Raw genomic sequence first — 26740 nt, forward strand, 5'->3', positions numbered from 1 at the left:
GTCTCCAGTGCTATGCAGAGATGGGGAGAAAGAGTCATGATCTCGATTTGCTCACCGGAGTTTGTAATAAGAACTTTAGAAGATTGGCAAACAGAGGTTTACCTAATTTCTTGCAGAGAAAAGCAGGGTTGCTGACCAGTAGACATGTGCACAGAATTTTTTTTCGTTTTCTTTTTGTTCTGTTTCGTATCGTTCCGTAGGTTCGTTCCCGTTCGTTTTTCGTAAAACGCCCGTTTTCCTGTTCGTTCCCGTTCGTTTTTCGTACGACGCGATTTTTTCGTATTCCGATCGTTTCTTATTTTGGTTACCGTTTTATTTTCGTACATGCGGGATGGTTTGTTATTCTGTTTAATTCATGTTCGTTACTTGTTAGACAATAATTTTCGTGAATTATCATCATTTTGTACTTTCGTAAATATATTGCGGGATTCGCGGCACTTTCAACACGCGGCTCATCCATATTAACTATTGTTAAGCCCCATACACTTGGTCAGACTTTTTTAACAACAAACATAAAAATGATCGTTTTACCGAACGTTCGTTCGTTTTTAAACTCCATCAGAAAACCATTTTTGGGTTCCAGGTTCAAATGTCTAGCCAACTGATCTCCCTTCAGACGAAAATCCACAGAAAAGTTTATTTGGCTTTACAGCACAAAAGAGAAGCTGCTTCACTAACTAACTACACTCACTGTCCATTCAAAAAAACGAAAATGACATCTTATAACAAAAGATTTGCATTCTGTATTTTGAAACCAAATTATGAACAGAAAGAAGGAATTCAGAATACAAATCTTTTGTTATAAGATGTCATATGAACATACAAACAGAAAAAGGATTCAAACAAAATACAGAATGAAAATCTTTTGTTAGATGTCATATGAACATACGACTGAAAATCAAAATACGAACAGAACAAGGATTCAAACAAAATAAAGAATGCAAGTCTTTTGTTATAGATGTCATATTCGTTCTTTTGCCGTTTTCGTTTTGTCGTATTTTCGTCGGATCGTTCGTTCGTATTTGCGGTTGTTCGTTATGCGGCTCATTCGTAATCCTGTTGTTTTCGTATTTTGGTGCTTACATTTTTTCGTATGTACACATTATTCTGCGGGTACGAAAATGAACATTTTCGTACGAAAATAACAGTCGTACGAACGGGAATGCACATATCTGCTGACCAGTCAGATGATCCAGTGATTATGCTTATGAGTATGATCATATGGTTTAAACAGTTCACTGTCTACCACAACACAAGAGATGTACAATGGTTGCATAAAAATGGATACAGTCATGGACTGTAACTTACATCCATAGTAATCAAATGATTATTTTTATTTGCCTATATAATGCCTCATATATTATTTTGGGACTATTTAAAGGTTTCTTAAGAACATTTACACACACATCAAAATAGGGTGCCCAGGTGTCAAGAAGATTTCATGATGTTTTAAGAACACATGCTGAGTGAAAATGTTTCAATGGCGCTCAATGCCTCTGTGTTTTGAGCTGGTATTGCTTTTCACTAAAATGCTCTATCTGTTGGCATTTAGAAATGATCAAACTGGATTGGTTTCAGTTTGCGGAGATCTGCAAATCCTGAACTCGGTGCCAAAGCCCACTGGCGTTTAGGGCAGATGAAGCTTGTATTGTATTTATGGCACTTTTCAATGTCGTTTCATGGGGCTTTTTTGAGGGATGCCTTAAAGTTGCATGTGAAGTTTCAGGACAGTATGACAGGCCAATTTTCAGCTTTCAGTGTTAGGCAAACACAGGTTTAAATTAGGTTAGACATTCTTTGCATTAAGATAAAAAAAAAAAAAACATTTGTGTGTGGCAGCCACCACTGCACCCCCTAATTATTTACGTGAGCCCCATCTCTGTCCAGAATGTCTGAGTCATCCGGGGCACTCCTCCTAATTGGCTGAGACACAGCAGCAGTGCCATAGGCTCCAACAGCTGTCAATCAGAGTCAGTCAGCCAATCAGGGGAGAGAGGAGGCGAGGCCGGGTCAGGGCTCCGTATGTCAATGGACACGGAGCTGTGTCTTGGCTCCAGTGCCCCCATAGGAAGCTGATGACTTTGGGGGCCACTTGATAGGAGGGAGGGGCCAGGGGAGCAGCTAAGTGGGAGCCAAGAATAGGAGGATCCCGGCTGCTCTGTGCAAAATCAACTGCACAGAGGAGGTAAGTATAACATGCTTACCATTTTTTTTAAAAGAGAGAATTTACAATCACTTTAATCTTGCACTCATTAGGTTAGTCTACAGGAATGTGTACATTGCAGATGTGCTTACATAAACCAATGAATGATACATTATTGCAGTATCAGCACACAAAGAGAGGAAGGCACACTTGACTTTACACTATGGTGGATCATACATTCCAGTAATCTATAAGGTTCTTTAACTCAAAGCAATTGGATAATAACTTTCAGTGTACTTAAACCAGTAAAATGTATTTCTTATTGGTTTCTTTGGATTACTTCAAATATTAGTTTTTTTTTAAACTTGTTAAATACAACCAATTTCATCATAAATTCTTTTATTGACAGCCTTAGTTTGCTAGCAGCCAGAGTAGATTGGGTTAGGAAACTGAAAATTTGAAGTCCCCTAACTTTCAATAGAAATACGTTCCATTGATTGTATTTACACGTGCCAGAATAAAACATAGATGAGAAACGATAAATAGAGCCTGTTGCAAACATCATATTGACTTCACTCATGGCCTTCTAGTAGACAAAATTTATACGGGAGAGATTTGACTTTACTAAATTGTATGATACAAAGGTATTATTCTCTACCAGTCACTTGCGCATTATGACAGAAAAAAATCCATAGTTCAGATGTCATTTACTTCACAATAAAATACATGGTCATTCAGTGCTTCCAGTAGGCCTGTGTTATTGTGTTTAAAATTGCTCGGGTTAAATAGCTATTTCAACACAGATTACAGGTAATCCGGCAATGACTTGACCATCTCAGAATTTCTTTCTATATTAAAGAAGAGAAAGCTACGGCATGACAGCCTCCTATCTTTGGGCAGTATGCTAGGAAATAGACTAGTGTAGTAGGTAAGAAAGTTCAAAAATACATTGCAGATTACTAAAACATTGTTTATGGAAACAAAAATCACTGCAAGTATGCTTTGAAAAAAATATATAGATTTTTCTGTGCTTCTACCTTTCATTTTTTAAACCAGTGACTTGATCCAGCTGGTCTAATCTATGAAATTGCAAATAATGATAAATATCTAATTAAATCTTTGCTGCTTTGAATCTGTTCCTTTATTTTGCCCTCACAGTTGCCAAGCTCATGTTTCAGGCCGCATACACACGATCGGTCAAAACCGATGAAAACAGACTGAAGGTCCGTTTTCATCGGTCCAAACCGATCGCGTGTGCGCCCCATCGGTCAGTTATCCTTCGGTCAAAAAAATTAGAACTTGCTTTAAAATTTGACCGGTGGACTCCTAACCGATGGGTCAAAACTGATCGTTAGTATGCAAAAGCATACCCGCACATGCTCAGAATCAAGTCGACGCATGCTTGGAAGCATTGAACTTCGTTTTTTTCAGCACGTCGTTGTGTTGTACGTCACGGCGTTCTGACACGATCGGTTAATTAACCGATGGTGTGTAGGTCCATCAGACCATCAGTCAGCTTCATCGGTTCTCATCGCATGGACTGATCGTGTGTACGCAGCCTCAGTTTTTATGTAAACCAACAAAATATATATTACATATTAAGAATTTCTGTAAATGTATTCTCTCTCATGTCCTTCTTTTGTTCCATGCTACATGTGTACTAAACTCTTTCAGGCCTTGTGGGTTTAAATAGATATCTGATGTCTCCAGTGCTATGCAGAGATGGGGAGAAAGAGTCATGATCTCGATTTGCTCACCGGAGTTTGTAATAAGAACTTTAGAAGATTGGCAAACAGAGGTTTACCTAATTTCTTGCAGAGAAAAGCAGGGTTGCTGACCAGTAGACATGTGCACAGAATTTTTTTTCGTTTTCTTTTTGTTCTGTTTCGTATCGTTCCGTAGGTTCGTTCCCGTTCGTTTTTCGTAAAACGCCCGTTTTCCTGTTCGTTCCCGTTCGTTTTTCGTACGACGCGATTTTTTCGTATTCCGATCGTTTCTTATTTTGGTTACCGTTTTATTTTCGTACATGCGGGATGGTTTGTTATTCTGTTTAATTCATGTTCGTTACTTGTTAGACAATAATTTTCGTGAATTATCATCATTTTGTACTTTCGTAAATATATTGCGGGATTCGCGGCACTTTCAACACGCGGCTCATCCATATTAACTATTGTTAAGCCCCATACACTTGGTCAGACTTTTTTAACAACAAACATAAAAATGATCGTTTTACCGAACGTTCGTTCGTTTTTAAACTCCATCAGAAAACCATTTTTGGGTTCCAGGTTCAAATGTCTAGCCAACTGATCTCCCTTCAGACGAAAATCCACAGAAAAGTTTATTTGGCTTTACAGCACAAAAGAGAAGCTGCTTCACTAACTAACTACACTCACTGTCCATTCAAAAAAACGAAAATGACATCTTATAACAAAAGATTTGCATTCTGTATTTTGAAACCAAATTATGAACAGAAAGAAGGAATTCAGAATACAAATCTTTTGTTATAAGATGTCATATGAACATACAAACAGAAAAAGGATTCAAACAAAATACAGAATGAAAATCTTTTGTTAGATGTCATATGAACATACGACTGAAAATCAAAATACGAACAGAACAAGGATTCAAACAAAATAAAGAATGCAAGTCTTTTGTTATAGATGTCATATTCGTTCTTTTGCCGTTTTCGTTTTGTCGTATTTTCGTCGGATCGTTCGTTCGTATTTGCGGTTGTTCGTTATGCGGCTCATTCGTAATCCTGTTGTTTTCGTATTTTGGTGCTTACATTTTTTCGTATGTACACATTATTCTGCGGGTACGAAAATGAACATTTTCGTACGAAAATAACAGTCGTACGAACGGGAATGCACATATCTACTGACCAGTCAGATGATCCAGTGATTATGCTTATGAGTATGATCATATGGTTTAAACAGTTCACTGTCTACCACAACACAAGAGATGTACAATGGTTGCATAAAAATGGATACAGTCATGGACTGTAACTTACATCCATAGTAATCAAATGATTATTTTTATTTGCCTATATAATGCCTCATATATTATTTTGGGACTATTTAAAGGTTTCTTAAGAACATTTACACACACATCAAAATAGGGTGCCCAGGTGTCAAGAAGATTTCATGATGTTTTAAGAACACATGCTGAGTGAAAATGTTTCAATGGCGCTCAATGCCTCTGTGTTTTGAGCTGGTATTGCTTTTCACTAAAATGCTCTATCTGTTGGCATTTAGAAATGATCAAACTGGATTGGTTTCAGTTTGCGGAGATCTGCAAATCCTGAACTCGGTGCCAAAGCCCACTGGCGTTTAGGGCAGATGAAGCTTGTATTGTATTTATGGCCCTTTTCAATGTCTTTTCATGGGGCTTTTTTGAGGGATGCCTTAAAGTTGCATGTGAAGTTTCAGGACAGTATGACAGGCTAATTTTCAGCTTTCAGTGTTGTCGCACTTTAAATTACAATTGCGCCATTATGCAACATTGTAACTAAACAAAATCTTCATCATTTTTTACAAGACAGAGCCTTCTTTTGGTTGTATTTAATCACCACTGGGTTTTTTATTTTTTGATAAACGAAAAAAGACAGAAACTTTTCTTCTGGTCCAATTTTTTTCCAAATAAGTATTTTATCCTTCACTGATATGCTGCACCGATGAGCACTGATAGGCTGCACTGATGGGCATTGATGAGGAGGCAATGATGAGGCTGCACTGATATTGCAGCACTGATGGGCAGTGATGGGTGGCACTAATAGGTGGCACTGATGGGCACTGATAGGCAGCAATGATAGGTGGCACTGATAGGCATCATGGATTGGCACTGACATGCATCACTAATGGGCACTGATGGGCACTGATTGGCAGCACTGGTTGGCACTCTTGGGCACAGATTGGCAGCACTGTTGGGGCAGCAATGACCATCAGGACACTGATGATCAGTGTTCTGATTGTCAGTACAGATGTCCCCTGTGAAGATTTGCTGATTTTTGGCTATCGTCTCTTCACGCGCTGTCAGTATGAGGGGAGGATTGCCAATGATTGGTAAATTCTGTTTACATCCATGATCATTTGTGATTGGACACAGCGGATCACCTAGTGAAGAGCCCCTGTGATTGACTCTTTACCCCGACCTGTGATCATCTGCATCCAAAGGAAGAGAGATCACATATCACTGCTGATGCAGGCAACGCGAGCACAGGAGGACATCATATGAGGGCCTCCTGGCAAAGTGCAGCCATGCTGTGGCCATAATTCAGCTATATCGCGGTTGCAAAGGGGTTAAAAGAAAACAATGGGAAAAAACAGTGCAGGATTTCCCCTAACATGGGATTCAGACCCTTATCAAGGCATGCAGCCTGGGTGACCAGAAAGTCAGTGGTAGTGGTGTGCGGGCCCCTTTCCTAAACTATATCACTTGCCTTTCAACATTGGGGTGCACCTTGCACATGGGATGTGCAAGCATCCCCCATTGCAAGGCACCTTGTCCCAATGTTAAGGGATAGGACACTCTTCACAAATTCTGTCCCCAAAAAGGGATGTGGGGTTTGCTTGTGTGTGAGTGGGGGACTTATAGGAATCTGAATTAGAAAATTAGAAAAAATCCTGCCCTCCTTTCCCAGGAGAATATGGAAGCGGTACGTATGTCTGTTATAAAAAAACCTTTTTGGAAAGTATACAGTACACCCCAAGGTGGTCTACATTTTTGCTACATTTTTGGGGAAAAGAAAAAACATGCTGGTATAAGTGGTTAAGAAATAGAGTTTGGAAATGGTGAAATAATATAGTGAATAATTACATGTACAGATCATACACAGAGGGAGGAGGAAGTAAAGGGGTTAACGTACAAGTCACAAATAGTGGGGATTATTGTATAGAAGTGCAAGATAAGGGAAGTGAATGGGATAATATAAGAAGGTCAATGCAGAGACAGGACAAAGCTGAAATATACAGAAAATTTGTTGTTTGACAGCTGATAATGATTACAGTTCTTCCTAAAGACTTCCCTGAGCAGAACCCAACAGCGAACCTGAAGAGAACATGACAGCAAACTACTTTAAAGCCCTGTACACACGATCAGTCCATCCGATGAGAACAGTCTGAAGGACCGTTCTCATCAGTTAACCGATGAAGCTGACTGATGGTCTGATGCGCCTACACACTATCAGTTAAAAAAACGATTGAGTCCAACGCGGTGACGTAAAACACAACGACGTGCTGAGAAAAATGAAGTTCAATGCTTCCAAGCATGCGTCGACTTGATTCTGAGCATGCGCAGGCTTTTAACCGATGCTTTGGCATACTAACCGTCGGTTTTGACCTATCAGTTAGGCGTCCATCAGTTCAATTTTAAAGCAAGTTCTACAATTTTTGACCGAAGGATAACTGACCGATGGGGCCCACACACCATCGGTTTGGACCGATGAAGCGGTCCTTCAGTCCGTTTCCACCGGTTTTGACCGACCGTGTGTACGTGGCCTAGGGATCTTCATAAGTTAGGTGTCTCTTACTGGTAAATTTCCCAGTTTGTCACTTTGAGAACTCTTCTGCAGCAGGTCATTTGCTTCAGCAGCTAAAGTAATACAGGTCACACGTTCTATTGATAATATAAGCTTAAAAAAAAGGAGATTGGATCAATGAAATATAAGCGACTGCCGTGTAAAAAATAGGGTGAAAAACAATTATTTTGTTTTTAAACTTTACCCATTTTTCATATAGGGAGCAATTAAAATACATGACTGGAAACTGACTGTATGAACATATATTGTTACTAATTAAAACTTTTCATAGAAACATATGAGGACAACTATTGATGTTTTGTTTTTCTTTATACAGATCTAAACGTCCAGGACCAGTCTCAATGTCCACACCACGAATGGACTCACCCATGCCAGTGATTCCACATCAGAAGGTAATTGTCCTACCCCAGTCTGTCTCTGACATGTACTTTTAGTCCTGATCATATTGTATTTAAACACACATTTCAAACAAAATACAAGCCATGTAAACTACACTATTTTTGTTTTCATAGATATTTTGGGTTATTATCTTAAGAATTTCTCTTGTTATGCATTCATGATAACTCTGGCAATTTCTAATTTCTCCATCTGCATTTGTTCGAAAGACATTTTTAGAGATGGCCTGATTCTATACACGTGTTAAAAGTTGAAATCTCAAATAATTTGCATATAAGGTGTGACACATATTCCTCTATGCATGTCCATATCCGTCAGAGTCCCACCAAACTCTATTAAATTATCTTATTAAAAAAATGAAAACAGGAACATCTGTTGATGAATAAAGTGGAAGAACCATCAAGGAAATTATTTGGGTAACAGGTAATTTACTCAGTACAATCAAGCAGCATATTTGGCATGTTTTTTAAATATTGGCCTTTATACAAGATAGGAGCCTAATGGAGGTCCTAGAGGACAAGATAACCTAATCGGAGAGAAAGAAATTTGTGTGATCATTTTGAAAGAAAATTTAGAGTTGGGATGGTCAAATCTGGCTCCCTGTTCTCCCGAAGGGCTCCAATAGATGTAGACATTTCAAGGCATGCCAATACACTACTATATACTATATACCAATATACTACTCACCGATAAATGTTGTTATTGAGTTAAAGCTTTCACTCATGGTCAACGAACTCTCATTTAACCCAAATCATATCTGAGAGATATTAAATCTCAAATATAGTATACAGGTAACAATACTGTATGCCCAATAATAAGAATTTTACTAATCCAAAGAATGGGGAAAACATCAAAATAGAAGAAACTGACATTTGCGATTTGACAGGTGTCATTTATGCTGCAAAATGTCCTTGTCAACTACTCTATGTGGAAAAAACTATGAAACAACTTTGAAAGAGAATATTGGAACATGTAGGTGATATAATAAAAATGGAAAAACCTATTCCACGTCATATGTGGGAAAAGCATGGAGGTAAAGTGACCTTCTATTTTGGGGATTATAAAAGATGAATTGAAGCCCAAGAAAATGAGATCTGCATCCGCTATGCCGGATGGATTTTTAGACACAATAGGGTTGATTTATTAAAACTGGAGATAATAAAATCTGATGCAGCTTTGCATAGAAACCAATCAGCTTCCAGGTTTATATGTCAAAGCTTGATTGAACAAGCTGAAGTTAGAAGTTGTTTGGCCACAATGCACAGGTGCTGATTTTGGACTCTCCAGTTTTAGTAAATCAACTCCAATGAATCCATGAGGCCTAAATGAGGACCATACCCTTATAAAAAAAAACAGGCAAGCTTGTAATTTATAAAGAAAATAATAAAGTGGTAATAAATGTGATAAAAAGGAGTGGACGCATTGGCAATATTGAAAGGATGTGAGAATGCAATGTGACATCATGATGTAATTTCTTTCCTGTTTTGGGGTGCATTGAGCACCGTCTTTTATTTCTACGACTCCTAATAAAGCCATGATTTTGTGATTAAAGATATTAAGTGAAATTGGTGGGGGGGGGGGGGGGAGTAATGTGGTTGTAGGGGCAGAAGTTTTTAGATCTTATGCATTAAGATAAAAAGCCTTCTGTGTGCAGCAGCTGCCCCAGCACCCCCTAATACTTACCTGAGCCCCATCTCTATCCAGCGATGTCCAGGCTTTCGGGACTCTCCCTTCTGATTGGCTGAGACACAGCAGCAGCACCATTGGTTCCTGCTGATTTTAGTCAAAGTCAGTTAGCCAATTAGTAGAAAGTGGGACGGGTCCAAACCTGGGCTCCGTGACTGAATGGACACAGGGAGCTGTGACTCGGCTTGGGTGCCCCCTTAGAAAGCTGCTTGCTGTGGGGTGACTCGAGAGGAGAGAGGGGCCTGGGGAGCCAAAGAAGGACCAAACAAGAGATCTGGACTGCACTGTGCAAAACCCTTACATAGAGCTGGTAAGTATAACATGTTTATTATTTTTATAGAAAAGAAACTAGACTTTACAATCACTTTCAGTTTGTTGCTCCTGTCTTGTTCGGAAGGTTTAATAGAAATCATTTGATGATTAGTGGGATCACAGAGGTTACAAGAAGTGTGCATGAGATTTCGAGAACTTGACAGAATGGAATGATGGCTATCAGTCATATATGACAAGTATTTGAGATAGATTTTCTCTCCTTATTTTCTCTCCTTATATGAGAAGAAAGTTCAAGCAATAATCATATAAGTTTATTTAGGCCACTCTTGATTTAGTATTGTGTTGATCCTATATTCACCTTCCAAAATAGTAATAGGTCATTTAAAATTAAAAATTTCAAAATACACTCTACACTTTTTTATAAGGTAATATAATACATTTTGGTGGGATATGGATATTCACGGAGAAATGTTTGTCACACCTAATATGTAAATTATTTGAGTTTGCACTCCAAAGTACAAACTCACCTTTGCTTCCTGGCTATTAATAAATGGACAATTTTTTTTGGCATGTTCATCTTTGAAATATTATATTTTGTTTATTATATTTTGTTTTGGTCCCTTCTCCTACAAAATGTGCAGTAATAAATGTAAAAGTAGCCTACAGGGGTTTACTCATATTTGCAGCAAATCTATATCATTCAGCCAACATTTTCACAAAAATATAAATAAACAATTTAAAATAATTTTGGAAATATTTATGTTTGATTATAAAAAAAATACTGTATAATAAAAAGATTTTGCTATTTTTAATAGATATCTTTAATATAACGTCAGTAACCCACATTAAACACTGACTATACTATCTACTTTACATCTACCACTACTTTGCAAGAATGAGGGCTTACCTAAAGAATCCATTTACTATCCATTTAGGTAGGCCCTTGTATTATATAATGTTCGGTAAATCTAAAACTGTCCATACATGTTGTGTCTGGTCATACGATTTTTTATTTTAGGTTTACCGATATCTCCCTAAACATTACTCCTAATCTTTATTTGCATACTTCACCACTGAAATGAACAGGAATCTGTTCACATGTGTCTGATATACTGTATATAGGTTCATGGGTGTGCTATGTAAAGAGTGCAGAATTCAGGAGCACCCTACGCACAGAGTGCAGGGATCAGATTGTGGTACATACAGAGTGCAGAGTTTAGGGGTGTGCTACGCAGAGGGTGCAGAGGGTCCACAGCTCCTTACCTCTGCATCCCACATCTCAGTTCGACCTCTCCTCAGCTCTGACCCCTGCACATACCCCCACTGCCCTCATCTCCCACCTTAAAATCTCCACCATCCTCCATGTGTCTTACCTTTATTGCTCTATTAAGCTGAATCACCAGCCCAGTTTAGTACCTCACACTGTAGGCAGCTCCTCCACTCTCATTGGCAGCAAGATCATCCAGTGGGGGCTTTGGCATCTAAAGCACCAGGTAACTGATAGGGATCACAGGGGAGGCCAACTACCAAGCAATGCCGCCCGCCCATGACTGTACTGCACCTGGGGCAGGGCACCTTCATCTCCCTTTTCCCCACTCTGAATGCAGGGCAGGGAGGGATCAGTGGGAGCCATTGGAAGAGGGGTGCTGTTACTTGTAAACACAGAAGCTTCTGTGTTTGCAAGTGACAGTGGTGAGCGGGGTGAGTGGGAAACAGAGTTTTGCCATGTTCCCGCTTAAAAAAAAAGCCCTGCCCTTATCTAGCATGCCCAAAATCAGAGATCAGTTGCAGCATAGTCCCAGACTATACATTCCACTTTCTCCTGGTGGCCGGTGCACTGAAGCACAGACATGACCGCAAGCTCAACAGATTCACGTCTGTGCGCTGGAGTACTGTCACCCAGGATTTTTTAAATGAAAACAATGCCCAGTACAGGGGAGAGCCAGGCAGTGTACAACATTCAGTTCATACACTTCTGCGATCTCAGTCATTGCATGTGATTCGCACCTGCGGTGCCGATCACATGCAATGTCTGTAAGGTGCAAGTTCAGCCATACAGTTGTATGGTTGAACTCGCATTAGACTCCCCCCCCCCGCACTGAAATCGGATTGCATGGGTGTTCTCACCTATACGATCTGATTCCTGTGCGAGATCACAGTTCGCACTGCGATCTGGGAGTGTCATTAACAATGTAATGATACCCACAGCGGTTCGCAGAAGGCAGTGTAAACTGCCTGGGGGGAGAGATGCGATGCGGGAACCAGCGCTGTAATCGCGCTGGTTCCCGCATTGCATCAGTGTGAACCTAGGCTTAGGGTATTTTTGGTATAGGAGGATGGACAGAGCCTTCCAGGGTTTTTTTTTTTTTAAAACAAAGGTACGCCTATGATTTAACCCTGTGTTAAAAGATATATTTTCCAGCCAAAAATACCCGCTGCTTGACCTTCAGACGGTTCATCAGACTTCAGTAGTCTGAGTATCTTAATTGCAACATGTAGCTCTCGCACATCTCTTAGTACAGGTTTCCTTTAAATCTCTGAATCTATAGCAGAAAACTGCATTGAGTCAGGAGCCCTGCAGATACTTATTCTGTATAACTGTAAATTTTGCATAACATATTAATGTTAATCTGGGCAGCGATGCACTTGGTGAAATCATTTAATTTAATCAGTCTCTTGCTGAGTGGCCAGCTTCTCTTCTTTGCTGACATATTCACTTTATGTTTTTTATTAAAGATAATAATCTAGTTACATACGAGAAAACATAAATTGCTTTAACCTCAATTTTTGGGTCACACTTTCATCAAAAAATGTAACTTGCTAAGCTTTTAACCACTTTTTGATTACTGTCAACAAGAGAAGAGTGTCCAGTATATTCTCAGTGTAGTGCATTTTAGGTCAACATTAAATCATACATTTAGTTTTTACATCTTTTAAATACTGCTTCAGTCTCTGTGAATTAACTTTTTGTGGTCTAAAGTGCTAAAATGGCAGATAAAAAACGATGTCAGGTCTTGGACTACTGTGTTCTAACTTGCACTTCTTTTTAAAAAATTTAAACTAAACAGCCTGCCAAGGAGTAAACACAACACAGAACAAACCCAATTATGTATAATGGCCAGAAATACATATTTTGTGTCCCTAGCTGATTTAATTTGACTTAGCTGCAGGGGCTGGACTTTTAGAGCAGAACTAAGGTCTCACCTGCACCTTCCAGGGTTAACATGAGACTATAAGGTGAAGAGCCAGCAACTTGTCCTCCCGATAAATGTACTTTATTGATAAAGGGTACAGTGTGCAAGTTACAGCAGCTTACCCGTTTCGATAAAAACGTTGTTCATAACCAAAACTAAACCGAAATGCGTAAGTGTTGTAATTTGCACACTGTACTCTTTATCAATAAAGTACTTTTATCAGGAGGACAAGTTGGCCGACTACTTACCTTATACTCTCATGCTGTTTTAAGTGCCAGGAAGACACCATGAGCTCTGAAGCACCGTTGGTCTACCTCCAGGGGGAATTAACCTAGGCATACTGTATATCTTTTCTCATCCAGGGAATCCACCCTGAGAGTCTTCCCCAGCAGCTGACAACATCTCCCTGGGCTTCTTCTGGGTGCTGGGTCTTCAGCCTTTTGATTGGCTCGCAGTTGATGACTTGACTCCAGCACATGCATGCTGGAGTCATTCATTCTGGCATTACCGCAGTGTCCTGGAAATGTCAACTGAGTTACGCATGAGCATGTCAGTTTACATCCAATAATAATTTTATTGCAGGGTTTAAGCCATAACGTCAGAATGCTTTCATCAGTAAACTCTGGCAAGTGCCACTGTATTGTCCAATGAGATTGCCTTAGTGGCTATAAAGGGTGCTTTTACTAGACTGAAGAATGTCAGTTGATCAAGCAGGGTAATGACAGTAGAGTTTAAAGTCTAATTGCAGACAAAATAAATACAAATGAGCACAAGGGATATAACTTACAGTGAGTGGGATGTGTCCATTTCTTTTAGTTGAAATCCTACCTTTCCCCATGCTCCCCCACCCCCACCCCTTTCCACCATAAACTTCTGGTGCGATGGGAGTTAATACAACTAAGTGCTCTCACAGGCTCTCATTAGAGATGAGCTTTATGTTCGAGTCGAACATGAGTTCAACTCGAACATTGGCTGTTCGCCCGTTCGCCGAAAAGCGAACAATTTGGGGTGTTCGCGGCAAGTTCGAAAGCCGTGGAACACCCTTTAAAAGTCTATGGGACTTTTTAAAGGTTAATATGCAAACAGTTTCTTTTGAACCAGCCGATGCAGCCTGACACCCTTTATAGCCACCCTTTATAGCTACTGAAGCACTCTCATTGGACAATAGAGTGGCACTTGCCAGAGTTTACACATGAAAACATTCTGACTTTATGGCTTATTCCTGTCAATGGGCTATTAGATCCAGGAATGTATGTGAAGAAAATACTCCTAAATTAATGGAATCTCATTCAAAGGTTCACTATATTGTGTATGAATAAAAGCCAATGTGTTTCAGGGGCTACACAAGCCCCCTTCTTCAGGGCTGTTATTATGGAAGCACTTGTTTTAAAGAAAACTCTCATGGGAATATGAGGATCTATTATGTGCTTTGTATCAATGATCCAGATGGTATAAGCAGTAGGATTTTGCTTAGGTTCAGTGGCTATAAACCACATTTTCATTGGATAAGGGGTTGGCACTTAGTGGATCTTGGCTTTTAAATCAAATAATGTAAGACCATTGTACCTGAATGAAAAAAAAATCAAGGCACATAGGCTGTTTTACATTTTAAAATAGATAAATGCTCACCTTAATAAAAGCATAAGCATCAATGCAGAAAACTAAAAAAAAAATCTGTACTTTGATATCTCTGATCTTTTAAAGTTAAAATGTATGTAAAGCCCCACATTTTTTTTAGTTTGGATATAATAAGGAAGGGTTAAAATTGATGTCAGCTTAATTGTTTTGCTGGGGAAATTCCTCTTCACTTCCTGTCTTGGAGACACAAAAAGGAAACCATTAGGGGGAATTTCGTCTTAGGCCCCGTACACACGACAGAATTCAGCCAGAAACTCGGTCGGAGCTGAATTCTGCCGAGAAACCCGGCCGTGTGTACACTTTCGGCCGAGGAAGCCGATGAGGACCTCGGCGAGGAAATAGAGAACATGTTCTCTATTTCCTCGTTGTTCAATGGGAAATTTCAGCTCGCCGAGGTCCTCAGCGGCTTCACAAGGAACTCGACGGACAAAACGATGTGTTTTGCCCGTCGAGTTCCTCGGACGTGTGTACGGGGCCTTAGACAGTTGTCACCTGAACTAGTATACAGGCATACCCCACTTTTAAGTACACAATGGGGATTATTTACTAAAGCTGGAAACCGTAAAATCAGGCTCACTTCTGCATAGAAACCAATGAGCTTCTAACCCCAGCTTGTTCAATTAAGCCTGGTAATAAAATCTGGAAGCTCATTGGTTTCTGTGCAGAAGTGAGCCTGATTGTGCGCTTTCCAGTTTTAGTAAATAAACCCCATTGTGACAGCTTGCAGCTTCACAGCAGGCTGCTCACTGTGCATGCTCAAGCCACGCTACATTTTGTGAATGGCCCTGTAGTCTTCTGGGACCTGTGACAAGTTCCAGGAGACTGCAAGGGAGGGATGGGGAGAACTTCTGTTCGGATCACCTAGGTCAGTGGTGTCAAACTTAATTATATTGTGGGGCGCATCAGCATTATGATTACACTCAAAAGGGACGCTGTTGCTGGGAAGAAGCTGGATGCATTGCTTGAAAGCAGAGAGTAAGGGTCTGGAGTAGGACCAGAGAAGGGCTATAGCTTTCCTGCAGCTGCAGGAGAGGTGCGAGGGCCACATTAAAAGGCCTGGAGGGCCGGATTCGGCCCGCGGGCCTTGTGTTTGACACCTGTGACCTAGGTGATCTGAGCGGAAGTTGGGAGCAGGTACCTGGTTTTAAAGTCAAAACCAGGTACCCGCTCCCTCCCCCTCAAAAAAGTGCTATTTCTTAAAGGTGGAGGGAGACCTTAAAGTGGACTCTATTCATGCAGTCTAAGCACATATATATGTAGTGTTTACTTATCTCTCTCCAAAGCTCTAATTATTGTTTCTCTCTGGTGCTTTGTTCCTCTTTTATCAGCATAAGTCACTTCTGACAAGTTCTCTGACACATGAGATAACATGAGTTGAAAATCTGTGTTGGGGAGGGAGCTTAGAGGGCGATAAGTAGGGAGCTTGTCTATTCAGAGTACAGCTCTGCATGTTCCTTCGTTCCTCTGCCTATGTGGAGGGGGGGGGTCCCTTTCCTCTAATACGCTCTGAAATAGTGTAAGCACAGTCTCCCCACCCACCACTATGTATTGTTAAATGAGTAAGAATATTTTTAACAGGATCTGCACTTTTCAGAGGGTATATAAAGGGAAAGACAGCAGTAAAACGTATGTAATACTTATGTAGGGAGATTTGCTTCATTCCTGTGTATCATCTGAGGCTGTTCACTTTACTGGGTATATGTGAGGGTTTACATCCACGTTTAGTGGAATTTATTATAATGAAGATATACTGTAGGTCCCAGACACTTGCTAAATGCAACAGTTACATTCAGTTACATTCATCTAAAGTGTTGTTCCATTATGTAATCAGCTCCCTTCTACTAGAATAAATGTCTCTAAAAAGCCTTTTAACTTATGTGTTCTGTTTGCTGCATTAAACAATGTGCTGTGATATGAAACTAACAGCTTGATTATTTGCTATAGAGAAAACATGAAAATATGGTTAGATGTGTTATAGAATGCTTTGCCTGTACATCATAGAAATCTCATGTTCTTTGCTGTGTGCTTTGCATGTTTACTCTGACTGCTGTTTTCTCCTTTATGGCCTGCATGTATGCTGCTACAGGACTACGCTTTGGAAATAAATGGCAGAACTGACTACAGTGCTCTGTCTAGCCAAACAGCTGTGCCTCTGGGTGGTGGAGCGACCACCAACGGGACAATGTCAGGCTACCTGAACAAGCAAGAGATCCACCAGTCGCATAGCTCATCTTTTGTAAAGCCATCTCTGAACACTTCTTGGTCTTCTTACTCTGTGACTTCTGATACATCTCCTATCAGGCGTAGCATAAGTGCAACATCAGATGTTTTAGTAAATGCTGAAAATGATCAAAACCCGTTTAGTTCGCCTAAGAAAGGACTATATAACAATCCCATTGGCCTATATTCAGCTGAGACCCTTAATGAAATGGCTGGAAAGCATAAGCTAAGTCTCAAGGGAAGGGCTTCAGAAAGCTTTCTTCTTAGAGGGTATGTAAGATATTTTAATTTAACTGTAAATATTATATATGAAGTGTTTCACATATATATCTGCTTGGCACAATTTGCTACCTTTCACAATATAACCATAGGGCTGGATTCAGTGTACTTAAAGGGTCCACCCAAAACTGACGTCTTCAATTTCTAATTAGATCAGTGGGCTCAATCACATATAAGCTATATGTTGCAGAGACTCTATTATGACTTCACAGCTTTTCCCACTGGCATGGCTGTTATAAAAATTATTAATTATCATTGAATATATAATTTAGTGTACCATTATGGAAACTGCAGCCAGAGAGCAGCGAGACTAGTCAAGCTGCAGTAGGGGAGGAAGACTTTTTGGAAAAAGTGGAGTCTCTGTGATATCAAAAGCCTATGGGTAGTTCAGGCCATTAAAGCCCACCTATAATTGAAGTTCCGGTTTTCAGTGGACAGAATCTTAAGTATGCTTTTAATATAAAAAACAATTTAAATAATAATTGTTTTAAATGTACTGATTAAATAAACATACAGATACCAGACACATTGCCTGTATGTAAAACGTGCAATTGTACTGGCAATCAGAAAATGATTCTTCAGGAGGACAGTAATAAATAAAAAGGACCTTGTAACAACTTGAAGAGCTGCCATTTGGCCAGAAATTTTAATACAGTACTCTTGATGAATTTAGCTGCATTATTTTGGCTTCATATATTGATGTCTGGATCTGCATTTGACAATAACTGTTGGTGGTTGGTTATATTATTTGGAGTAGGTCTGCTTTCTCATTCCTGGCATTAGCCATGAGCATTGTAACGTTGCCATAAACACTGACCTTTCTGCTACCCGTCTTGTTCTTTGGAACAGCTGCACATGTCCTCCTGATCATAATGCTATTTGGTATTTGTTAAATTGAAACTTCACTGAATGTCACAGTATTGTCAATGTAGAGGGGCAAAGTACTGCACAGGAAGAAAGGAAAGACTCCAGGTAACCTTTTGGTATCACTTGAGATCAGAATTATAAGTGTTACCTTACTTCAGAAGTAGAAATTTTGTATAATTTTGTTCATAACAATCCATAAGCATGTTTATCAGTTACTGTCAACATGGAATTAGAAAACTGATTTACTAAAGGCAATAGACTGTTCTTTTATCATAGGATATCACACTTTTCAAAGGAAATATCCCCAAAGCTTAGTGAATGAGATGGCACTCTGCTGACTTCCATCATCCAATCATGTGCATGCAAAAATTGTGTTTTTTATTTCCTTGCATGTGATTTGGTTTCCTATGCAAAGTAAAATTTTACCACGCTCACTAAGTTCTGGGTAAAATTCACTTTTAAAGTAAACAGTCTAATTGCTTTGAGTAAATCAAGGCAAATTATAAACTTTGTGTATAGGCAGCTTTGCTATGATATCTATAAAATCACTTGGCGTTTTAATTCATGTAAATAAGTATATATTTTCATTTTTAATTTCAAGTAGCAGTCATATGGTCCAGCCTTTTTGTACAGGTTTGTGTCATGAATAATTACAACAAAACACATAGAATTCCATCTATCACATTAGAATGGTATACTGCATAATTTTGAAACAAGCTGGCTAGATTTAATGATCAGAAGGTAACTTAAAGAAGACTATTCTTAAGATTGATCTGTAATTATTAAAGGGGTTGTAAAGCTTCGTGTTTTTGTACCTTAATGGATCTTAATGCATTAAGGTGAAAAAACACCTTGCACTCTTGGGCCCCCCAACCCAACCGTTTTACTTACCTGAGCCACGAAATTCTGTGGGCGCGATCCCGCGATGGTTTCCCCCAGCTTGAGGTGGCTCTTCCTTGGAGATTGATAATAGCACAGCCATTGGCTCCCACTGCTGTCAATCAAATCAATGATGCTGCGTGCCAGGGGTCAGGGCCGAGTGATACAGTCGGCGGTCATGGTCGTCGGGAGCGCGAGTGCGCAAGCTAACCCCTTGGGAGAGCGCTTGCCAGAAGGGGGTTAGCTGTTGCAGGGAGGTGCCGAGACAGCCGCCACGGGACCCCAGAATACGAGGATCAGGGCCACTCTGTGCAAAACGAACTGCACAGTGGAGGTAAGTATGGTATGTTTGTTATTTAAAAAAATAAAATAAATACCTTTACAACCCCTTTGAGCGAAATGGTAAGTAATGCAGCAGGGGTAGTGCTTTTAGGAAAATGTTTTCTCTATATCATTTCAACTTCCTCTCAGCCCTAAAGTGGTAATTGAGCTGCAGGGGGGGCAGGGGATAGGATTTAGAAAAACATGTAGACCACTGGAGAGTGATGTGATCTGCGTACTCCCGTGTCAGTGGATCAAGCTCTCCTACACATAGTGGCACATACCCCTGTTTAACTTCTAGGGAGTTTATTTACCTAAAGAAAACAGGCTGTTTGTTTTGCAAGGAGAGTTCCACTTTGCAAAGAAGTTTCCCCAGAGCTTAGTTACAAAATGGAGCTCTACTGACATCCATTGTCCAATAATGTGTAAGCAAAAATGCTGTTCTTTTTTCATTTTGCTTGCATGTGATCGGTTATTCTTTGTAAAGTGAAGTTTCATCACATTCACTAATTTCCTTGCAAAGTGCAACTTTCATTACAAAGTAAACAGCCTAGTTGCCTTTAGTAAATCAACTCATATAGGTCTACTGTGGAAGTACTAGATACTTTTCATACAAAGCAGTGGGATTCAGTATACAGTAAGTAGTATAAGTGAATCAAAGTTCTTACAGTTTAACTTTACAGAAGAGACAAATGAGAAAAATGGATGCCATCTGCAATGTTTGGTTGCCTTTTTTAACAAAAATTATTGAAACTAATATCTGCACGATCTTGACATGTAAAGGCAATAATGTTATGTCCAAGTGCATAATGTATTATACACATAAGCCTCAGGTAACAAGTTAGTAGCTCCCACTTGTGGGGGACCCCCTGCTTGGCATGTTGCTTATTGGCCCCGTTTTCAGCACCTTCTACTTCAGGCCGTGTGGGCTTTTCCTGGATACATTTGAAATGTTTCAATATATTTCTGCATGTAGATTTAATGCCTGTGTGTCTATGATATAACCTAGGTTTAAAAAAGCATTCACACCTAAACAGAGTGTATTCCTAGTGATTTTAAAGCATTTTACAAGCTTTAACATATTGTTTTTGCATATGTATCTAGCTTCAGGCATTTGTTTCCTGGGCTGGGCAAGTCAAGAAGATCAGTTCCAGAGAAGGAGAGGAGTTTTTCAGGTGCAAAGGCACAAAAATGCATGTAATTGTGTGTCTCAAGCATTTACAGGTGCACCCATTGATGGCTATGCTCAAAAAAAAAGTGAATATACTTTTTGATCATAGGGCCTAGAGCATGGGGATGACTTAGTATACAAGTGTAAACAGGGACAGGGAGAAAGAAGGATTGTCCATGTTGAGCTTAGTCAGACATAGGAAAATGACTGTAAAAGCTGTGCTCAAGTGTGAATGTTGTCTTAGATATATTCAGTGCACTGTACCAGTGCCTACGCATAAAAGTTATTTTCAGCTTCTGTCAGTTCCTGAGCACTTTGGTATCTCATCCGACTTTCCCGACTGTCATTCTGATTTGACACCATTTTCATCCATCATCTGACTGCTCTGGCTTTACAACTGGTTCTGATAATTCTTCTGCTTTAGGATGGAGTACTTAATTTGCTCTTCTATTGCCTGCCTTTCATCGGTGGGGCCATTTTGATGACTGCAACTTTACACACAGCCATGTACCATTCCAATGAGGTCAGCAGCAGTGAAGACCATTAACACTTTACGCTTTGTGTCACCAGCTGTAGATTTTAACTCTGACCAATGCACAGAAGCTCCCCCGTACCCATGACACAATTAAATGTATCATCCATACATATATACATTCTCAATCTATGTATATGTTAATAGGTAGAACAAAAATAAAAAAAAATGCTATTCCATCGTCACAATTGCTAAACTATTAATGAAAAGTTGCTGGCATCTTCCTTCTACTTCCACGTATCCATTCAAGGAACAAAACAGACCAAGTAGTTCTTCTAGATCTTCTGTGCTGCAGGCTTCTTCATCGTTCCGTGTGTACTGCCTTCATTTCTGTACAGGAAAGTTGGAACGGATTCCTCTGCTAACTTGACTGTTTAATGGGTATTACTTCTGCCTGGCTGAGTGCAGTTACATGAACATCTGGAGAATGTGAAGTTGTATACATTCATTCAGCTCTGAAATAATGTATTTCCACCTTGGAAATACGTTGCATTTTTTTCCATCTTCTCTGAGTAATAAATTTAATTTTGTTACTCTCCTGTTCTACCTTAAAAATGTCATCTGAAGCTCAGGAGATTAAAACAGACACAGGGACCTATTTTACCAAATGATACTGTTACACTGTGTTTGACTGTAAGGGGATGCTCAGCTGTTGAACACATACCAAAAATGGCTATATGACTATCTGCTTACAGACTCCAGCTTGTTCCTAATATATCTCACTAGATACTATAGCAGGCAGATATTTCAGAGGCTAAGAGAAATGGCAAATGTGTCTACAAGCGAAAGAGGTGATTCTCTGTTTTCAGGGGAAATAGCAGAACAGCCATTATTTAAAGTACATCAATTTATTATTTTAGGTGTAGTAAACAAAGGAAGTAATGAGAGGTTGACAGTAGAAAGATTTTAGAGTTAACACAAAGCAAAAATATGTAGGCATATGAATCTTTTTAAGACATACCGGTAATTACTCTTTATATATGCTGAATTGCACACGTTGCTATCTTGAAATACTAAAGCTTTAATTCTGTACATTATAAAGCCTTTGGTTAACAAAGAAAATATAACTGGATAGAAAATATAACTGTAGCACTTTCATAAGATATCTGTACTTTTGTTAGAATGCACAAAGGAGAAGCTCATGTGCTTTACACATCAATGTGTTTATAATACAATTAGATTTTTACTTCTTGTCACTGTACAAATTAAAGAAAATGGAAGAGTCATTCAAATGTATCTAAAGCCAACTTTTGTTTTTTTTAGTTTTGGATAGAGAAGGGAAAGATAAGAACCCTTATTGAGTTTTTTTTTTATGACTGACAGGTTGATTTACTAAAAACTGGAGAGTGCAAAATCTGATGCAGCTGTGCATGGTAGCCAATCAGCTCTCACTTTGACAAAAAAAAACTGGAAGCTGATTGGTTTCTATGCAGAGCTGGACCAGATTTTTCACTCTCCAGTTTTAGTAAATCAGCCTCCATGTGTTCCCACTTGGAAGATTCCTTTTGCTTCAACAATATAATGTTGAAGCAATAAAATAATAAAAATAATAAAATATGGGGTGATCTTAGAAGGGTCTAAAGAATGAAAAAAAAAATGTTTTTCTCCTTACTTACCTGTAATGAAGTATGTCCTAAATCATGCAGTCTAATGGATCCTGTAGACCTACTCTCTGCAAGTTGCCCGGTCTTCTTCCTGGCACTGAACCTCTGGCACCAAGGTTTTTTAATAGCTGTGGTTCTTCAGGACGAACTGCATTAGAGCTCCTCCTCCTTACTTTCCCATTGAGAAAAGGTTTTTTTTCATTGTTTACACTGAATGTAACACAATCTTGGAATGAGGGAGAGTCAAAAGAATGACAGGATTATATCCACCATTCAGTGTAAAAATGAAAGAACTTTTCTCAATGGGGAAGGAGGGAATAGTGGGACCCCACTCTAATGCAGTTCAGTCCAAAGACCCAAAGCTATTAACCATCGTAGCTCCAAATATTCAGTGCCAAGATTATACGGCCCAGGCAATCTACAGAGATGATTTCTACAAGATCCTCCGGCCTGCAAGAAATGACACATCCTTCTTTACAGGTAAGTTAGGTTACTTAAGCTGTGGAGATAAAAAAGCTAAACATCAGCTTTAAAATTGTACTATGTACTAATTTTAAAACATCAGCACTGTAATAGCAATACAAACAATTTTTTATTTTTGACAATTCAGGATAAGCTTACCTAAAAAATCTCCTATTATGTTATAAGGGCTGCCTGCCTACTGGTCATCTCTTTTCACAACTTCCTGAATACCCTGCATGCTTTTGAGCTTCTCCTCTGCTGTTTACTTTCAATTTTGAAGGACTACATATACCATGGTACCTTCCTGCTTGTAAGCATGGATTCTTGTAGTGACTCCACCTCCTGGAACTCCTCCTCTCAGCACCTCTGTACATCAGAAGGCAGGCTCTTTTAACTGTGTGACACAGCACTGCCTATTAACAGGGCATAGTGAATATGTGTCACAGAATTCAGGATAGTGGGGATCTTCGCAAAGCAAATTTACAAACTTCAAGATTGTTTGGAATAGAAGGAGTAGGCTAGAAAAAATTGAAATACAATGTGGAAATGAATATATAATTTTACGTTTTGACCATACAGTATGCTTTAACAAAATCACTAATTGTTTGGCAAAAAAAAACTGTTCACATTTAAGTTATGTATTTAGCCATAAGCCTGCAATTCTGTATTAAGATGAATTGACTGCATATGTGGCTTACCATATGTAAAATACACACAATTGCTGTCCACCTAAAACACTACTAAATATTTTAGTGAACACAGGAACTAATATACAATCCAATAAAATGTTTCATAAACCTTGTAAGCTTTTATTAGCATTAGTTCCTACATTATGTATTCTGTGACATGTGTTAACCACAGACCATAAGATTTTTTCCCTTAATGACAGGCCATTTTTTGCGATACGACACTGCGTCACCTTAACTGACAATTGCATGGTCGTGCAATGCTATACCCAAACAAAATTGACGTCCTTTTTTCCCCACAAATAGAGCTTTCTTTTGGTGGTATTTGATTGCCTCTACGGTTAAAAAATGTTTGGGCTATAAACAAAAAAATAGCGACAATTTAAAAAAAAAAAGCAATATTTTTTACTTTTTGCTATAATAAATGTCCCAAATTAAGAAGCCTATATTGATTGGTTTGTGCAAAAGTTATAGTGTCTACAAAATAGGGGATACATTTATGTTATTTTTATTATTTATTTTACTTTTACTAGTAATGGCGGGGATCTGCGATTTTTATCGGGGCTGCGACATTGCGGTGGGCAGTCGGACACTTATGACTTTTTTTGGGACCATTGAAATTTATACAGCGATCAGAGCTAAAAATAGCCACTGATTACTGTATAAGTTTCACTGGCAGGGAAGGGGTTAATACTAGGGGCGATCAAGGGGTTAAGTGTGTTTCCTGGAAGTTGTTTTTAACTGTATGGGGCCAGGCTGACTGGAGGAGGCGATAGATTGCTGTTCCTAATCACTAGGAGCATCTGATCTGTCTCTTATTCCCCTGTCAGAATGGGAATCTGTATGTATACATTGACAGATCCCCATGCCGGCGGGTATTGCGAGCACCGACCACGCGCATCGGGTCCCCCGCCGTACAGCAGGCGCTCGTACCTCTGGTAGTGCACGAGCACCTACTATGGCTCCTTGAAGGAGCCGACGTACACCTATGGCAATTTGCGGGAATATGCTGACCTGCCGCTGGACGGCAAGTGGTTAAACATTACATCTTCCATAGAGAAAATTGAGTACAGTCCGTGATACTTTTTTTATTTGCACTAACATACAATTTTTCAGGACAATCTTTCGGGGTATATCCCCTTCTTCAAGGTCCAAGCAGTACTGATTCACATTTTTTTTGCAGAATGTTAAAACAAAACAAGAACAAAAAAAACCTCTGAGGGAATGGTAATAAAGATAGCAGCAGAGTTAGTGAGATAAGACAGAGGGAGATCTACAGACTTCAGGGGGGGATGCTAGTCACAGAGGGGGTCATAAAACATAAATCTTCCATAGGAAAGACTGGTGCAAGCTTTGGAAGATGCATTTGCAGGACACTGCAGGCAATCATATGAATCTTATTGCAACACATGTTTTAGGTAAAACTGCTAAAACTTTGCTTGGACCTTGGAAAATGGGGGGGGGGGGGACACCCTGAATGCCTGTCCTGAAAATTCAAATGTTAGTGCAAGTAAAAAAATAATTACAGACAGTACTCAATTGCTCCTATTGCAACACAAAACTGAAAGAATGTAAACGTGAAACATTGTACATAATCTATTATGCAAGTTACAGGCAGTGTAGAAGTGTGTCAAGCTATATTGTCATCAAGGTGTGAGCAAACCCGTATTAGGACATACTGCCTGCCAATCCTGTGCTGTAAAGGGGGCTAATTGGAGGAGTATGTGTTGTGTATTGTCAAGGCTGTAGAGTACGACTGGTTGCAAATCTGTACTTTGAGCAAACTCTTATCTGTAAGCTTACCTATCCAGAAGGTAAAACAGTTTGGCATGCAGAGCTTAGGACATTGTGGAAAGAGGAACAGCCAGTGGATATGAAGTCAGCAGATGTAAAAAGAGTACAAGTACAAGTACAAAAAAAGCATGAAGAGAAGCCATGAACAAAAGAGCAATGGTCAGATACAAAACACTAAAAGAAGGCCCCAAGTGCAGTGAAGATCCCCAGCAGTAACTTACACCAAATAAAAATGGCTGGGTGGAACCCTGTCAAGTGGATTTGCAAATATGTAGGGTAACTATAATCAGTCTAAACTCCCGATCTGAATATTTTTTTTCCTTGACAAAAAGTCAAAGGAATTATGCCATAAGATTAGCATGACAGGAAAACTACTAGGATTTTTAGAAAGCTAGGCTGCGGTTTGCTTCAGAAACTGTCACAGCCATTAAAATTTCTATACATTATCAATTTTTTTGAAATACCTACAGCTAAAAATTGGGTCATTATGTAATATGTCCTTATTCGTAGATAGCCATATTGGGTTAGCATGGCCCAATTCCTTAAAAGGATCACTCATTTGTTATTTAGCATCACTAGTCCTGTTGTAACACTCAGAAAATGGCAGTGTATGCCAAAGCCAGCAGCCGGTTGTGGCCTCCTTGGAAACATTTACCAAAGATGATGGTCCAGTTTATTTAAAGCAGGATATAATCAAACATGACAGCAATTTTTGAATCATGCATGCTATGAAATCCTGTCAGTTGCCAGATGGCAACAGAATGTGTGAAAGCATTAAGTGATGCAAAAAAAAGGATCCCTTCCACAAGAACAGAATGTCAGTAATGCTGGCGTTGACCCTTTTCCTAAGTATGCATTCAGGCTATATGTATTATGGATTATGATTTAGCCAGAGACAGTTAACAGCTACCTCTGTGCATTTATTGTTTAGGATTAAAGTATAGAAATACCAGGTGACACAAAATGTTCATGCTTTGGAATACTGGGATTAACATGACATGCAGCGTCCTTGGGGAAAAAGGTCTGCACAAAAATACTTTTAGACGTCATCCAGCAGAC

The 26740-nt window shown here is 39.3% G+C and overlaps 2 protein-coding genes across 5 annotated transcripts in view; both read left to right on the top strand.

The window, feature by feature from the left end:
* The window catches only part of LDB3 (LIM domain binding 3), a 135046-nt gene that overhangs the window by 84506 nt on the left and 23800 nt on the right, over window positions 1-26740 (top strand). For all 4 annotated transcript variants that reach the window (XM_040320520.1, XM_040320521.1, XM_040320522.1 and 1 more), the window contains exon 4: window positions 7996-8071. In XM_040320520.1, coding sequence (XP_040176454.1) covers window positions 7996-8071 — 76 coding nt within the window. The remainder of the gene's footprint in view (window positions 1-7995; window positions 8072-26740) is intronic.
* On the top strand, window positions 16908-17889 carry LOC120908974 (LIM domain-binding protein 3-like). Its single transcript, XM_040320524.1, has one exon. The coding sequence runs from the start codon at window positions 16941-16943 to the stop codon at window positions 17511-17513; it is 573 nt and encodes a 190-aa protein (XP_040176458.1). The 5' UTR covers window positions 16908-16940; the 3' UTR covers window positions 17514-17889.

Source organism: Rana temporaria, chromosome 8, assembly GCF_905171775.1.
Source record: "Rana temporaria chromosome 8, aRanTem1.1, whole genome shotgun sequence".
In the NCBI taxonomy this organism is placed as follows: Eukaryota; Metazoa; Chordata; class Amphibia; order Anura; family Ranidae; genus Rana; species Rana temporaria.

Coding starts and splice junctions, on each gene's coding strand:
- LOC120908974 (XM_040320524.1), top strand. CDS start 16,941: ATGCTGCTACAGGACTACGCTTTGGAAATAAATGGCAGAACTGACTAC.